At 48.0% G+C, this 17,629-nt stretch overlaps 1 protein-coding gene across 1 annotated transcript in view; it reads left to right on the top strand.

Moving 5' to 3' along the window:
• Positions 1-17,629, top strand: part of ARHGAP23 (Rho GTPase activating protein 23) — a 119,791-nt gene that overhangs the window by 70,572 nt on the left and 31,590 nt on the right. The window contains exons 8-13 of the mRNA XM_063138531.1: positions 7,230-7,385; positions 9,121-9,232; positions 10,497-10,554; positions 11,557-11,694; positions 14,988-15,290; positions 17,099-17,160. Of these exons, the coding sequence (XP_062994601.1) occupies positions 7,230-7,385; positions 9,121-9,232; positions 10,497-10,554; positions 11,557-11,694; positions 14,988-15,290; positions 17,099-17,160 (829 nt within the window). The remainder of the gene's footprint in view (positions 1-7,229; positions 7,386-9,120; positions 9,233-10,496; positions 10,555-11,556; positions 11,695-14,987; positions 15,291-17,098; positions 17,161-17,629) is intronic.

Raw genomic sequence — 17,629 nt, 5'->3', positions numbered from 1 at the left:
TGGGAGCGATACCGTCCCCAACACTACCTTCCGGATCGAGAGAGTCCCCGGGAAGGCTACTACGCCCAACCGCCACCTGTAACAAGGATGTGCCGATTACCACCTGCATCGCCTGACCATCAGGCATCGAGGGTGTCTACTCCTCGACACCGTATGCAACCTTCGGCATCGACCGAGGCAGTTCCCACGGTACCAACAGACCAACTTCAGTTGCAAGTGGTTACGATGTCTTCTCCTGAGCAAGACTACCCGTCAGACTCGGAATCGAGGGTGTCTGCAACTCCAACGATGCCCTCGCCGGAGGATGAGGTCCACGATAACGACCCTTCCTCTCCGTCGGACGATATGGTCAGGTTCTCTGACCATATGCTTAGGATGTCACAGGCATTGGGACTAGATATCCAACAAACGGATGAATCGGTTGTGGATCCCATTTATGATGTGTTCCAAACTACTACCAATCAAAGACTGGCTATCCCCATTCCACATGCATTGAAGCAAACTGCTCAAGAGTCTTGGAAGACACCTGCTGTGACTCAGGCTACATCTAAAAGATTAGAGACTCTTTATCGAGTCCAGGAGGAAGGCGCAAAATTTTTGGTTCAACATCCAAAGCCTAACTCCATAGTGGTTGAGTCAGCCCAAGGACAATCTCAAAAGGCACATTCGGCACCGGTGGATAGGGAAGGGAGGAAATTAGACCAGACTGGCAGAAGGATTTACTCCTCTTCTTCCTTAGGCATTAGAGCGTCATCATACGAAGCGACGATGGCGAGGTACCAGCTTTTCCTATGGGAAAAGATGGGTTCATTATGCGAACACCTCCCGGAGGACAAGAAGGAACTGGCGAGGGTATTTCAAAATGAGGCTTCAGCCATCGCCAGGCAGCAGTTATCCACGGCTCGACACCAAGTGGACTGCCACTCGAAGTCCATGATGGGCGCAATATCTTTAAGGAGACACGCGTGGCTCAGATCGGCTAATTTGAGCCATGAGACCAAGTGGAGGATAGAAAGTATGCCATTCGATGGCGAGGGACTTTTTCACTCTAACACCGATGAAACACTGGATTCCATCTACAAAGCCAGAACAACGGCTAAAAAGATGGGATTCACTGCTCCTCCACCGCAGTACAGGCCAAAGAGATGGATGAGACCGCCAATGCAACAGCACCAGCAATACCGGCCTCAGTACCAGCCTCAACTTCGGCAGCAACAGCAGCAGTTGCAAAGGAAGAGGCCATACCAGGGCCGATATCAACAAGATAAGAGGCAACCTGACTTTTCTAAAAAGCAGCGTGTTTGACTCTTCGGCCCCAGATCCACCCCCTTTTGCGAACCGCCTAGCACCCCATTACCATCTATGGGAGTCAATTACAACAGACTCCTGGGTGCTCACTATCATCAACTCGGGCTATGCCATCGAGCTCGATGCCCTTCCTCCTTTTTCCGGCGTGAAAGTAACGACTCCATCCCCTCCTCTGCTGCTCGAGGTACAGACCTTGCTATCGAAGGGAGCCATCTCTCCCGTACCCGCAGAGGAACTCAATCAGGGATTTTTCTCTCGTTACTTCACGGTCCCGAAGAAAGATGGAGGTCTTCGACCGATCATGGACTTAAGACAACTGAACAAGTTCATCACCCCGAGGAAGTTCCGTATGACAACGGTTGCTTCAATTCTACAGCTTCTACAAAAAGGAGTTTGGTTTGCAGTGGTGGATCTGAAGGATGCGTACTTCCATATCTCCATCAGGAAGTCGCATCAAGCTTACCTTCGGTTTTCGATCGGTACATCCCAGTACCAATTCACCGTTCTTCCGTTCGGGTTGGCCACGGCGCCGAGGGTCTTCACCAAAGTCATGGCGGTGGTGTGCGCCCACCTAAGGCAGAAAGGCATTTACGTTTATCCATACCTGGACGATTGGCTCCTAGTAGCAGACAACAGCGAGACGCTTCAAACGGACATACTAACCACCCTCAACCTATTGGACTCGTTGGGGCTTTGGGTGAATCACGAAAAGTCCATTTTGACCCCACAGCAGAGGTTGGACTTCATAGGAGTAACCCTATCCTCTCGAGACGGAAGAGCATACTTACCTTCAACCAGGGCGAACACTTTGCAGCAGTTAGCCATCGACACCGAGAGCCGCCGGAAGGTATCGGCTTGGACAGTCCAGAGACTATTAGGCCTGATGGCAGCCACTACGGCAGTCATCAGGTTTGCAAGACTCAGAATGAGGGTATTTCAGGCCTGGTTCTTAAGGACTTTCGATCTCAGGCTCAATGCTCGACGAACTTACCTTTCGTTACCGAAGCAAGTCAGGGCATCGCTGAAATGGTGGTTCTCGATGTCGACTCTTCTCGAAGGCGTTCCATTCCAACAACAGGCGCCTTCGGTAATGATCACGACGGATGCATCTTTAGAAGGATGGGGAGCTCATTGCAACTCCCTTACTGCTCAAGGTCGTTGGCCTCGAGCCCAGAGAGAACAGCACATCAATCATCTCGAACTCATGGCTGTAGAAAATGCAATAAGAGCATTTGCACAGTTGATCGAGGGCAAGAATGTCTTGATCGCGACGGACAATACTACCGTGGTGGCATACATCAACAGGCAGGGTGGAACAAGATCACACCCTCTGAACCGGTCTGCACTCAGGATATGGAACTGGTGCATAAAGAGAAGGACTTACCTGACGGCGATCCATGTAGCCGGCAAGGAGAACGTCTTTGCGGACTCTCTCAGCAGATCCTTCCATGTCGACCACGAGTGGGAGCTCGACGTCGAAGTGCGGGAAAGCCTTTTTCGGTACTGGGGCCGCCCTGTTGTCGATGTCTTCGCTACCGAGGACAACGCAGTCTGCGCCAAGTTTTGCAGCAGGGCAGGAAGAGGAAAGCGCTCTCTAGGAGACGCTTTCACCAGAACTTGGAGAGGAAATCTCCTGTACATGTTTCCTCCCTTTCCACTGTTGACAAGAGTGATAGCCAAGATCCAGATGGACAACTCCGATTGCATCCTGATCACGCCGTGGTGGCCTCGACAGACGTGGTTCTCACACGCTCTTCGGTTATCGAGAGGGGATTACATCAGGCTCCCGTCGACACCGAAGCTACTGTCTCGACACCAGGGCAGGGTTCGACACGCAGATCTGTCGACCCTCAAGATGACTGCATGGAGGATAACAACAACTCCTCCTCTGCAACTAGAACTTTGACTGTGGATCACATTATATTGGCAGCACTAAAGCCTTCCACTAGGAAAACTTATGCAGCAAAGTGGCAAAGATTTCGGAACTTTGCTTCAGTACAAGATCAAACACCAGAATCTTGCCACTTACCCTTCATCCTTAATTATTTATTGACATTTTTCCAGCAGGGACTTAAGCTCGCATCCATCAGGGTTCACCTTGCTGCGATTACATCTTTTCACCGGGGTGTGGATGGTTTTACACCTTTTACCCATCCAACAACGAAGAAATTTCTAAGAGGTCTGAAGAACACGATACCGACTGTGAAAAGTATCGTGCCGCCATGGAGCCTGTCAGTTGTGCTGCAAGCACTGACACGCAAGCCCTTTGAGCCCATGGCGTCGACAGACCTTAGGCTACTTACTTTAAAGACTGTCTTTCTAGTAGCCATTACATCGGCAAGACGGGCAAGTGAGCTTAAAGCTCTTAGGATAGATGTTCCATACACTATCTTTCATAAGGACAAGGTTGTGCTACGCACAGACCCAGCCTTCCTACCTAAGGTAGTGTCAACTTTTCATCTGTCTCAGCATATTACTTTGCCTGCTTTCTTTCCTAATCCAACTTCACCTCTTGAGTCTTCCTTGCATACTCTCGATGTGAGAAGGGCTCTTGCTTTTTATAAAGACAGGACAGAGACATTTAGAAAAACAAAGCAACTGTTTATTTGTTATGGTGAGCCTTCTAAGGGACTCCCTGTCTCCTGCCAACGACTATCACGCTGGATAGTGGAGACAATAGAATTGGCCTACTCTATTTCTAAATTAGAGTTAGTGAAACCTGTGACGGCTCATTCCACCAGAGCTGTTTCAACATCGGTGGCCTTCACCAGAGGTGTTCCCTTGGCAGACGTCTGTAGAGCCGCAACGTGGTCCACTCCATCCACGTTTGTCAAGCACTACAGTTTGGACACCCGTGCGAGGCAGGACTGCTCATTTGGGAGGACAGTGCTTTCAGAGATCTTCAGATGATGCACCAACCCACCTCCAAAGGTATGTCAGCTTGCTACTCGCCCATATGTGTGATGCATAGAGACCACGAAGAAGAAATGCAGGTTGCTTACCTGTAACTGTAGTTCTTCGAGTGGTCATCTATGCATTCACACAACCCACCCACCATCCCCACTTGGTGGTGTGAGACTTATAAATGACACTGTTTTATTGTGGAATGTACTTTACTTATTTACACTCATGTTTATGGGGGCACAACGTCGGACTCCTGTAAACTGAGGTAAGGGCGGGAACCCCATGGACATGCGCGGTAGCGTGGGGGGAGGGGTTCCCGCCAAAAACGTTCCACTCAGCTATAGTAGGTTCCGGTCTGGTCTCTGCGCAGGCGCAAAGCCCATATGTGTGAATGCATAGATGACCACTCGAAGAACTACAGTTACAGGTAAGCAACCTGCATTTTCAGCATTTCTTGTCTGGGGTGATGGGAGTTGTAGTCCAATGTGACTGGAGGGACCCAGTTGGTGAAAGCTAGTTTAACCTTTCCCTCCCTGGACTTGGGCCCATCCCATCTGGCTTGATCGATTCAGTGTATTTTCCTATCAGTGTCCTTGGATGCTCCTGGCAGTAGAAACCTTTTTGCAATAGCAGGTAGAAATACCCAGGACTTTCCTGGGAGGTTGCAGGCAAAAGGGCCCACTTGTTTTACCTGGGTGAGCCTCCTTTGCTTCTCTACCTGCTTTTGGTGATGCTAATGTGCAGGTAGACTGCAGCTGTTTGGAAACGTGGGTGCAAGCATGCCCCGAATTCAGCTCAGCTCAGCACTTGGCTTCATAGTTTACACATAGTATTGCTAAGCTCCTACAATGAGTCAAGGGGGAACAGGGTGGAGATTTCAGTCCATTGGGCCCCTGATTGTAATTGAGCAGGAAAGGGAGACTGACCGAGTTGTTCTTGGCTGAAGAGGCCTCTGGATTCCTCAGTGCAGAGAGCCAATAGTTTAGAGGAGGCAAAAGCTGGGACAAACTACAGCCAAAACCACACCATAGTATGGACTCATCCAAAGTGCAGCACCTTGCAGTCACGTGGGGCCTGTTCAGACAGCAAGCTAAGCCATCGTTAGGCCGCTAACCCTTTTGTAGCAAATGGTTAGTGAATGTGTTTAAACTGTGGTTATATAGCCGCCATGGTTAGGAATGGTTCACATGACACACTAAGCCATAATGTTTAGTTCAAAATGCTTAACCACCATGGCTTAGCTTGTTGTCTGAACAGGGCCGTGGTGTTGCATGTGTGGGGCTTTCTCCAGGTGGTGTAACTACTCTCTTTGTGGTAGTCTTAGCCACTTTCCAATGCAACCTTGCACAATTCCTGGAGGCAAAGGCTATCAATGGCTACTGGCCCTGATGGTTGTGTGCTACCTCCAGTATTCGAGGCAGTAAGCCTGTGTGCACCAGTTGCTGGGGAACATGGGTGGGAGGGTGCTGTTGCACCATGTCCTGTTTGTTGGTCCCTGGCCGATGGCTGGTTGGCCCCTGTGTGAACAGAGTGCTGGACTAGATGGATGGCAAGTCTTACGTTCTTATGTTCTTAATAGTCTCTGAGAAGTGGTCAGAGCTATCACTGTTGGGGTGACCTCATCCACCGGAGCAGGGTGACATCACACCATGATCATGACGTAGGTGAAGCTCTAGGTGGCCCACCTTGGCTGTAGCTTTTGCCACCTGCTTCCTGCCCAACCTGTGGAAAGTTTTAATAGGAAGTTTTAATAGGGTAAACATGCAGGGTTTGAACCCACTGAGGTTTTCAGAATTCCACAAAGCTCGTTTCACTTTGTTTTGTTCCCAAATGTAAATGTCTTTTTTTTCCAATTGGGGAGAAATGCACATTTTTAAAGCACGATTTTTTCCAGTTTTAAAAAAATACTCATTTTAAAAAATGCGCATTTTCCCAATCAAAAACATGCATCCCCACTAGGCTAGAGCATGAAAATGTAGATGTGGGGAATAATTTGCACATGTGCACATATATACAAGTTTACACTTGCAGAAGTGTTCGCTTTGGAATATGAACTCAAGTTCGGGAAATTGTGAAAATTTCCTGAGAATTGCACTCCTGCTCATGTTCACTCAGGCTTGCGAACAAGAAATCATCTCATCAGCTGACCTGTTTGGTAATCTCCTTGCCACTGGTTAATGCCTCCTTCTTAGCCCACCGCAACACTGTCCTAAGAGGGATTTTGTGGTGGTGATGATGCCTGGCATAGCCTAAAACAGCTGAGGGAGGAGTCATGAAGGGACACAAACCCGACAACTGTTTGAGCTTCCTTAGTCCACCTTCCATTTAGTCTCAAGACTGTAGCGTTTCTTAGGGAATGGATTGAAAGGGAGATTGGGGGACTGGCACAGATGATACTTCGTTTGACGTAACTCAAGATGTTTTGGTGTTGCGTTGCAGTTTGCAAGAAGGGAGGGAAATACGGTGTTTCCAGCTCCTGTGTTTCCAGCTGCTCCTCCGTGAAGTCTCACCTCTTCCCCAGGCCCTCTGCTTTGCACTTCCTTAAGCCTCAGCCACCTATTTTCAGTCTCTCGCTCTCTCCTCGGGTTCTTCTTCATAACCCCCCTCCCCTCCCCTCCCCTCCCCTCCGTGTCTTTGGCTCCTCTCCTGCTTCTACTCAGCTGTTCCTTACTCCAGTGCAGATCACCCCTGCGTCTTTCCTTCCTCCATCCCTCGTTGTCCATTTAATACGAACCCTCTAGCATGGGTTGTGTCATCTAAAGCCAGCTCCACATTTCTGTGGGCCCCTGGGCAAGAGTCCCACAGCTCGTGGCGAGAGACGCCTCCCTCTCTCCAGTGAGAGTTCTCACTTCTGCAGTCTTTAATCTGCTCTCCCTACTCATTTCTTGAACGCCAGTGGATAAGCGGGAAGGGAAGGTTAGGGGCAGATTCTGCCAGCTCTTGGAATAATTCTTTCAAACACTTGGCCCTCCTCTCCCTGTTCTGTTATTTTTTTATGTTCTGCTCTGCTGTTGCAGATGAGCCAACGAGCCCCAGCATTGACCTGAAGGCAAAGCACATCCCTGCCTCCTCTGTCGTCTCCAGTGCCATGAATTCCGCCCCTGTGCTTTCGGCTAGCCCCTCCTCACCCACTTTCACCTTCGCCATCAACCGCCATTACTCCCAGGATTGCAGTAAGTACCTGCCCAACCTTGCCCTCCAGTGGCCCTGAACATCTAAGCTGCTTGGGTTAAATGGGCTAGAAATGGCAAACAAAAGTTGCAGCGCCAACATCTGAAACACCTGCCTAGTGGAGAGAGCCCCTGCCTATGGGTAGAGGCAAACGTTATGCTAGGTTTAAAGGGTTACTAGCCTGCAAAAAAATGTTTCTGGCTGGCTGGGGGCTTGCAGAGGAGGTGATGAAGAGCCACATCCCTGTTCTGCTAGACTGCTCACTTGCCTGTATTCAAATCCACGCTCTCGCCTGTATTTAATTCCTCATTGCCTGTGGCTTCTAGGCTGGTGCTTAAAGTTGAGGCTGCTTACTGGCCAGAGCTGAAACAGAATTTCACACAACTTTTATTTCGCATGACCTTTTGGCAAAATATCAGAAGTTGACTTGTTCAATTTCAAACCCTTCAAAATTTTGCATTTAAAATTAAAAGTATTTTTTTAACTATTTTCCAGTCTGAGCTTGTAATGAATTGATGAACTTTAAGGCAAGACACAATAAGTACCAGATTTTTCAGTTCTTTAAATACGGGGGTGGGTGGGGCAGCGCTGCCCTGCCCCAAGATGATTAAATTAAATAGTACTCATAACAGGAAAGGTTGCAACATATTTATTCACATTAGAAAAATATAATTTTTGTGGGAGGTAGGGTTGCAAGAAAATTTAAGTTATAGGAGAAGATGCTTGAGAATTTTTACCCTCAAATTGGCTAGCTATGTTAAAAAAAACAAAAAAGACAGCAATATGATTTATAACAAATTCCACTGAAGCTGAATCATATGGTGACAGGGGAGGGGGAAGACTTTCAGAACTAACAGTCTTAAGCCGTAGACGTTTGAGGCGGCCATTCTCAGATTGTGCGCTATGAAAGAATTGTTAGTGTGACGCTGGGCCCAGGGGTGGTGGTGATGGTAGTGGAATGACATAATTGTAGGCTCCCATGAGCCCAAATTACGCAGCGCACCCATGGAGGAGGCTGCCTGCCCTGTGTGTCTGTGTGAACCAATGCCCCGGCCTTTCTTCCTTGCGGCGTGGAAAGTGCACTCAGAACAGGGACTCCTACAGAGACACAGATGGTGCCTGAGGGCAGGCCATTTTAACTCTTTCACACTTGAAAAGTAAACCTTTGGAGCTATAAGTGAAAAATGAGCCCCCAGTTGTAATTTGGGAGCTCTGAAACAGTGTGTCTTCCAGCTACCAGCAGTTTGAGGAAGAACTGCTTTGGAAGCCCAGCGATCTACATATGCTCTTGCAATGTAAATGTTAATGTTAGTGTGTCGAAATTAATACTTAATATCATTTAGATGCAAACATTCTGAATCCCTGTCGCTAAGAATCCTCTCCATTTCCCATATATGCCTTCTTCCTCTTCATGGGGGAAGATAGGTGCCAAAATCCAAGGTGGGATCTTGTTTTGTGGCTCTCATGCATTGGCTCAAATATGGAGGGGCCTTTAAGAGTAAGAATTACAGGTGGAAAATATGTTAAGTGGGAGCCAAGGTAGAACGCAACTTGCATTTCTTTTGCATGCCATCCATTTAACTTTCCTACCACAGAGCCTGCTGCCCTTTTCTCTAGTTTGAGATGTCAGTATATATTCCTTCATCTGTAGGGGCAGGTGGTTGGATTAGATGGTCTTTCTAGGCCCCTTCAATGCCTGCCACCCATCTTTCCTTTCCTTTGCCGTCTGTGCCGCAGGCAACATCAAAGCGAGTCGCCGGTCTTCCTACCTCTTAGCCATAACCACAGAACGCTCCAAGTCATGTGACGATGGTCTGAACACATTTCGGGACGAGGGGAAGCTTCTGAGGTGGGTGTGGTTCCCTGCACTTTACCCCCTCCCTCTCCCAAGTCCTTGTAACTTGCTGTTGATTGGCCAGGAGGGGGAGGGCTGTGGATTCCTTTTTAATTATTTTGTTTTGTCCCAGTGTTGGGGATCAGTTCCGGAACAGCAGCTGCATCATGCTGGCGGCAGACAATAATTTCTAAGCATGTGCTTTGAGAGAGGTTTTGCATCCCATGACAGACACACACATTTCATCTCTGGGCAAACAGATTTTTGGAGTGGTATTAAAAGAACTTGCAAAACCTAGTTACGAGAGATGAAATTATGTACACACCATGAGTAGTGATCTTCCTTTCAGGCCACTTCACCTCTCTAAAAGAACTATCTTCTGCCTTTGACCTTAGTTTTTTTGCAGTAATATGCTTCTCAATGTGGCTTCCCAAAGAAACGTGAACGTATGAAGCTGTCTCGATGCTGAGTTAGCCTTTTTGGTCCAACCGGCAGCAGTTCTTCAAGATGGTCCAACCCCTGCTAACTGAGACCCTTTAGCTGGGAATGCCAGGGATTGAAGCCGGGATTTCCTGCATCCAAAGCACGTCCTCTGCCACTGAGCTTGGCCCTTCCCCATGTCCACGTGTGCTTTGTGCAATCATGTACAGATTGTCTGTGTGGAATCATTGGTACTGGAGCCCTTCTCCTGGGCGCACCATTGCCAATTGCAGGGCTACAGAACCTCCTCTTGGGTCTCAATACGGCCCTTTGGAGTTCTCCAGACGGCCACGCCCCTTTCCCCTCTGAACACCAATTGTTTGGTGGTTTCCTGGTTTTTAGACCGTTTTTCCTCATTCTAAAAAAGTTGAAATGCCTCTCCTAAGACGTAATTACTGGCAGCAAGAGCTTTAAGTTAAAATAGGCTGGTGTTTTGGCTCCACCCCTTTTCCCTCTGGCCCCGCCCACCACTCAAATGTGGCCCCCAAGAACTTCTCTGCGATGGAATTCGGCTCTTGAATTGAAAGAGGTTCAACACCCCTGGCCTGTTGGTCTTGACATGCAGACCTCCTCACCGCTGGGTGATGACTTTGGCTAGCCGCAAATGTGCTGGGATGTAGGCTTTCATGGGTCAGAGCCTACTTCATCACGCGCAGCTGATAAAAATCTGTTAGCATGTTTTGTCTCTGAGTTTGTTAGAGTGGTGCACAGTGAAGCGGGCCTGAGGGTGAGCAGAGCTTGTTAGTTCCCTTTCTGGTTTGCCTTGCTTGTGCCAACTCTATGGACGCTTTCTCCCTAGGAGGTTGCCAAGCCGTGTGCCAAGCCTCCGCATGTTAAGAAGCTTCTTCACTGATGGGGTAGGTACTTGTGTCTCCCTTTAAAAAGATTCTGCCTGCCCTTTTCCTGCATATCTTACAGTTATTGTGAATTTAAATAGGGAATACATGTAAAAAACACACACACCAACAACACATAAATGCTGCCTTTCTAGCCCCTTTTCTATGGTTAATAAAGTCCTGGAATCAAGTGAGGACATCCTGACCTCCATAGGATTTGTGGAGGGGCTTATAGGAGACATATGTCCCACCATTCAAGATAGGGGTGTGCAAGACGTGGCATTGCGCCCCTGCTGCCCCCCCCCCAGGAAAACATGGCATCTGTAGCGGCTACAGAGCACCCAAAGGGTCAAAATCAGCTTGTTTGCAAGCTAATTTTGACCCCTGTAGTGCTCCGTAGCCACTACGGAGCACCAAAAGGGTCAAAATCAGCTTACAAACAAGCCAGTTTTGTCCCTTTCGGTGCTCTGCAGCTACTAGGTGTGTATACAGCCCACCAGGGGAAGGGGGGGAACATAGTCCCTGGACTTCCCACATTTGCCCACCCCTTATTAAAGAGGTGCTAATTGCTCATGAGTTAGAATCTGAGATTACAGCCCAACATTGGTTGTGGTCCTGCTTCTCAGGCATACATCTGCGAACCTGAGCTCACTTTAGGAAAACAGCTGCACGTTGGGCTAAGTTTGAACTGGTCGTCAGGTGGCAATTGCCAGAGTTGCTCATGAGCGCTGTTGCCTGTCCAGGTCTCCCTTTCTCTGCTGCTCCTCCACCTCCATTCTCATGTCACATTTTCTCCATCCATAGTCAGAATAAGTGTGCGCTGCCTTTCTTTCTCACCCCATGCTTGAGAAGCACTTCCTCATCTTTGTCCACTCCAGCAACACGCTGCCCCTGCTCAGGCAGCTATTCTGTTCCTCCGCCCAGCCCCAGCAGCCGTCCTTCTATATCCAAGCAGCCTTCTCTCTTCCCCTGTCCTTGAGCAGCTGACTCATTCTCAGCCTTTGTTTTCCCCTTCTCTTGCAGTCTTTGGACAGCCTGGGCACCTCCGAAGACACCCGATCAAAGCGGCATTCCACCTCTGACCTGTCGGACGTCACTTTCAGCGATGTGAGGAAAGAAGGCTGGCTCCACTACAAACAGATCCTCACCAAGAAAGGCAAGGTGTGTGTGCAACTTCTTTCGAGGCTGTTCCGAACAGGAAGGGCCAGAGCTTGGCTGCATGCGCCCGTGCAGAGGGGTGAGGTGGAAGAATCCCCAGCTTTGCATGCACCCAGGTGGGATCCAAATGCGCAGGCGATGAACCAGGAATGGAATTTTGGGCTGATGGTGGAGGTGGCAGGTCAAAGAAAATGTCGACTCCGAGGGTTAGGCCCAGACTAAGTTAGTTGCACTTAGTTGAAATCAGTGGGAGAAGTAAATAATTGGGACTTTACTTACACACTGTTGATTTCAGTGGGGTCAAAGTGGTGGTGGAAAACACATTCCATGCTAGGGATTATTCAAAGAGGGGCTGAAAATAAACAAATTGCCAGCACTGTGATTTTTTTTTATATATGAATCTGTGGTGCAGCCACTTTGGGAAGTTATGTACAGTTCTGGTTTCCCCATCTCAAAAATAAGATACAGTGGAGCGGGGAAAGATAAAGCAAAGGACAACCAAAATAATCCATTGATGTTAGGCTAGAACTCTTACCATCCCTGACCATCAGCCATGCTGTCTGGGGCAGATGGGAGTTGGAGTCCAACAATATTGGGAGGCCACAGGGTCCCCACCCTGGTTTGTGGGTGGGTGGGTGGGTGGGAGATGGTTAAAATGAGACGTGTCAAGAGGATTATAAAATCATGCATGTTACAGAGACATTTTTCTTCCCTTCTCTCTATGCCCAATGAAATTGACTTGCAGTAGATTCAGGCCGGACACTGCATTGCATGCAGAAGGTCTCAGGTTTGATCCCTGGCATATACAGGTAGAGTTGGAAAAACTCCTGCCTGAAACTGTGGCGAGCCATTGCTGCCAGTCAGTGCTGAAAATACTGGCCTAGATGGACTTATGGTGTGACTCATACAATGTGTAATTAGTGCCTGGATCTCGCTACCCCAAACAAGGTGTGGTGATGACCTCTGGCTTAGATGGCTGTAAAAGGGGATTAGACAATGCATGAGAGATAAGGTGTATCAAAGACTATTAGCCACAATAGCTAAATGGAACTTCTGGGTTTAGAAGCAGTATATCTTTAAATATCAGCTGCCTGGAAGGGAGTGGGGGTATGGGGAAACAACAGTGCCCTCATGCCCCCTATTTGTGGCCTTTCCCAAAGCATCTGGCTAGCCACTGTTGGAAACAGGGCACTGGGTAAGGCGGGCCCTTGGTGCCAATCCAGCAAGGCTCATTTTATGTGTTTGTGAGTAACAGACAGCTGCATCGTGTAGTCTTCTTAGGTGAGCTTGAGCAAAGCAGAATCTGCACTCTGCAGACCCAGTGTAGCATCTTGATCCTCCTGCCATTCATTTTAAAATATTGCCTTGTCCTTAATGCAAGCTAGGGGGAGCTCTGGACTCTTGAACACTGAAACTTGTTGCAAACATCACAGGGGTTGGAAAGCTTCTTTAAACTTAAAGAAGACCCTCGAGAATTTTACCCACACCTGGAAATGCAAACAATTAACAGTCTCTAATCACTAGGAGGAGTCAACTGCAACTACTGCTTCCAATTTATTTTGCAGAGAACTTTTAATTTGCAATAGGCTTTACCATCTTTATTGCTTCCACTCCTGCCACAATCCTATAAGGTAGGCCACTATTATGAGGACTGTGTGTGTTCTGCTGTTCTTCAGGCTCACAGTGCAACGGTGGAACTTGGTAATCAGGGGCAGAAGGAAGAATCCAGAGATGCGTCATTTTGTTTTTGTAAAGGATGTTTAGAGTCCTTACAGCTGCAACATTAAGGAAGACATAAGAGCAATGCCTGGGGAAATCATGTGTGGGGGCGGGGGGGGGGGGGAGGTTTAAGGCTTCCAATGGCCAGGTATTGGGGCATCAGTGTTCCCCACAGTATTCTGCTCCTCCCAGTAGATATCAAAAGCTGAGCATGTTACGTAAAATAAGCAGAGCTGTCAGCTTTAATTATTTATTTTATTTTATTTATTACTTTTTTATACTGCCCAATAGCCGAAGCTATTTAATACATTTCACGTGTAAAATAAACATCTATAGTTAAAACTTCCCCACCAGTTTATTTTTGGGGCTGGAACAGAAGTGGCTACCACTGTGCCAGCTTCAGAGACTCACCAGCGTTCTACTCCTTGTGTCAAAGTTGATGTGGAAACAGTCCTGAAGAATGTCTTTTTCTCCCACTGTTAGGGCCAAACTAGACTTGACAGCAATGTGACCCAAATTAGGTCCTAGAGCCTCGTGTGGCGCAGAGTGGTAAAGCAGCAGTTTCTGCAGCTGAAACTCTCCCCACGGCCTGAGTTCGATCCCAGCGGACGCTGGTTTCAGGCAGCCGGCTCGGGTTGACTCAGCCTTCCATCCTCCCGAGGTCGTTAAAATGAGCACCCAGTTAGCTGGGGGAAAGGTAATCACAGCCGGGGAAAGCAACGGCAAACCACCCCGCTATAAGGCCTGCCAAGAAAACGTCAGCGAAAGCTGGCGTCCCTCCAAGAGTCAGTAATGCTTGCACGAGAGGTTCCTTTCCTTTCCAAAACCCTCCACAACAGTGGGCAAACTATCTTAAAGTATAGCATGGGAGGTGAGGTGCTGAACCCGCCCACCCCCATCATGCATCTCTCCACCAATTGCTTATCCCCAGCTGTTCCCTGGTAAAGGCTCCAAGACTAGAAACTATCCCCTCTTGAGAGAAAAATGACTGAGGATTTGGGAACAACACTTGGGCCTGCTGCTGCGGCTTCTGGTTTGGCCCTTATTCAAATCTAGCAAGAGTTCCTCCCTTAGTATGAAAATGCGATCACGTGACAATAACAGTGCCCATTAGAAATCATCGCCACTCTACTATTAAAATAATGGGTCTTCAACAATACTGATAGGATTTGAACTTGTTTTTTAATTGTTTTCGTTGTGGTGCATGTGTTGCACTACAACTCCCAGCATCCCCAGCCAGCTGCCTGGGTGACGCAACGAGTTCTAGTCTCAACAGATCTGGGGGGCACCAGGTTGGGAATGCTAGTTTAGTTGGCCTTGGGCAGCCTCAGCTCATGAATCGAATTTTCTAGGGTCTAATATGTATCTGCCCATCCAATGAAGCTGAAATGTTGCCCATCCGAATTTGCAGTCGGTGCCTAGATAACAATCTTTGCAGGCAAACTGTTGACTCCCCCGCCCTCTCTCTCTCTCTCTCTCTCTCTCTTTTTCTCTCTGCTTTTTCTTCAAACCCCCCCCCCCCCCCGGTTTTCTCTCTCTTCCTCACCACTCCACGTGCTCCCTCTCCCCCTCTGCAGAAAGTTGGCGGTGGCATCCGGCAGTGGAAGCGGGCCTTTGCCGTCCTGCGTGCCCACTCGCTCTACTTGTGCAAGGACCGGCGGGAGGCCGTGGCCTTGGCCCCGCCCCCAGGTGAGGAGGAGCAGCAGCCAATCAGCGTCCGAGCGTGCCTGGTAGACATCTCCTACAGTGACACCAAGAGGAAGCACGTCTTCCGGCTGACGACCGCTGACTTCTGTGAATGTCTCTTTCAGGCCGAGGACCGGGATGACATGCTGGCCTGGATTAAAGCCATCAGGGAGAGTAGCAAAGCCGAGGGCGAGGTGAGAATTGGTGGCGGCTGGCCACTGGCTCTTCAAATGCACCTCTGTTGGCAACCCACTCTTTGCGTCTTCTCAGTCGATGACCTTTTTCCCCAGGGAAGAGGCCAACTGCAAATCCCCCATGCGCCTGCTTCAGTACGCATTGCTATGAGCAGCCGAGTAGCTCCCATGGCATGCCAGGATCTGTAGATACTTTGTAGTACTGCTGCTACTGAATGAAAATATAGCTCCTGAACATGGAGGTGTTCCAAAGAAGCACTATGCATGTACGTGGGGAGGGGCAGGGGGGAGCTGTGTACCTAGACAGAGGTTTATTTGAAGTTGCCACAGGAGCACCGGCTGCTGCTGAAGAGGCAAGCCACCGTTCCGCCTAGAAAGCCACTTGCTTCCATGAAGCCTCGGACGGTGTGTGTTTTTCTTCCACAAATGCATATGTCTTCTTTGGATAGTGATCCAACGGCATGAAAGTTATGCCAGAGGGAGCAGGCAGGCACACTGGTTTTTCTTTCAGTTTCAGCAGTTCCCAAGAATCTCATGCTAGTGAAAGCTACTGACTTGGACAGCTTCAAAACCAGTTTAGGGGGTTCAAGTCAGAAGGGGTAAAGCCTCAGTCCACACTCGAATTTGGCATATACGCAGTCCTGGATTGTAGCTGTTGTCTGTTTAATACTCCTGCTTGTGTTGTCTCTGTCTCCGCTGCTCCTCCAGTCTGGCCTCCTGGTGTGTGCTCTCAACTTTCTGATCAAGGAGTTGTTCATCATAATTAGGTCTCTTGGTGTTGGGAGATATGAAAAGCTGCTTTCCCCCCAAAATTGATTTCTATCTCACAAGCTCTCTTCATTTAGATCCTTGCTGGGCTTTGAAAGAATTCTGCTACGAATTAGAAGCCCTTGTGGAAGCTCTAGTTGGCTTGTGGCAACCTCTGCTTGTGAACAGATCAAACTAAGTTAGCCTTCCCCATCCTGATGCCCTCCAAATGTGTTGGCCTACAACTCCCATCATTCCCAGCCAGCATGGGAGTTGCAGGCCAACACATCTGGTGGGCATCATTAGTAGGCTGTCTATAGGAGCAGTATCTAGTGGTAAAAGCTTTCCCAGAATGTCCCACCTTAGGTTGCATGCAGGGGGGTTGAGTGCACCCCAGTAGGAACTTCATTTTCTTCACCTGTCTTAGAGTACTCTTGCTTTCTCATTTTGAGTCGTGAAGAAATTTTTCATGAATTTGACTCCTGTAAAATACTAGCATATACGTAACATCATACTACCTGATTAGCATTATATGCCTAATAGAGAAACTTGTTTAAGGAAATAGTTTGTACAAATATTTATAGGGAAAGAAATATCTGCACAAGAGAATTTTTGAACTTTACGCTGTACAGCACCATGTACATAGATGGTGCTATATAAATAAATAAATAATAATAATAATAATAATAATTCCCTGCAAAGCAGGATCCCTGACAAAATGGCTCCCTCCCTGTGTGTAGAAAAAGAAGGGTTCTACCCTTATCATCCCCCTGTGCTCTATGCAGAACGTGCTTCTGCACTTGATTTCTATTAGGATATATAAACAGGAAGAAAGCAAAGCAGGTTCTTGGAACTGTCAGGCTTTTTACACCAGTGGCTCTTAGTAACATCTTGGTGATGGTCAGTTCAAAATGTGCTTTGACTACATTTTAGCCTGTCCCAGGGGGATTTTCATCAGTGGAACAGAGAGTGCTTGATTGAAGATATGTGTGCTTTGAGCTGACAGTTAATCCTCTTCTTATGTTCCCTCTTCTCTCTCTGCTTTATTTCTTTGTGTCTAGGACCCTGGGTTTGCAAGTCAAGCACTGATCAATAAGAAGCTAAATGATTACAGAAAAGTGAGGTAAAATTCTTAGCATATTTCCTTTTTTTTCCTCTTTGGTGTTTTCTCCCCTTTCTATCCATCTTGAGTTGGATCGAGTTCTCCCTGAGGTGATAAACTTGTATCTGGGTTATACCACTTCAGATTGCAGATGGAAGCTTCTATGATCAAATGCCCCTCAAGTAAAAAGCAAAACAAACAACCATTCCCCACACTTAGAAAGCAAGGGAGTTAGGGAGAATCTAGATCCCTTCTCAACCCTTCTAGTTTTATAGAAGCGGAGGGATTTTTTTCTCACAAAGGAGCATTTTATTGATTATAATACATATGTTTACCACCTCAGGATTGGGTTTGAGACTCTGTTCCTATAGGTAGAGCCATGCATGTCCTCTGCAAAAAACACACACCACCTAATAAAATAAAGTACAAAACAAGACACACCCACCCAAAGCCCAAACCTCAGCTCTACAACTCTAATAAAGCATAACTA

The sequence above is a fragment of the Elgaria multicarinata genome, chromosome 11 (genome assembly GCF_023053635.1).
Source record: "Elgaria multicarinata webbii isolate HBS135686 ecotype San Diego chromosome 11, rElgMul1.1.pri, whole genome shotgun sequence".
Classification (NCBI taxonomy): domain Eukaryota; kingdom Metazoa; phylum Chordata; class Lepidosauria; order Squamata; family Anguidae; genus Elgaria; species Elgaria multicarinata.
The sequence above is the reverse complement of the archived record's forward strand: the minus strand, read 5'-3'. Positions and strand labels throughout refer to the sequence as shown.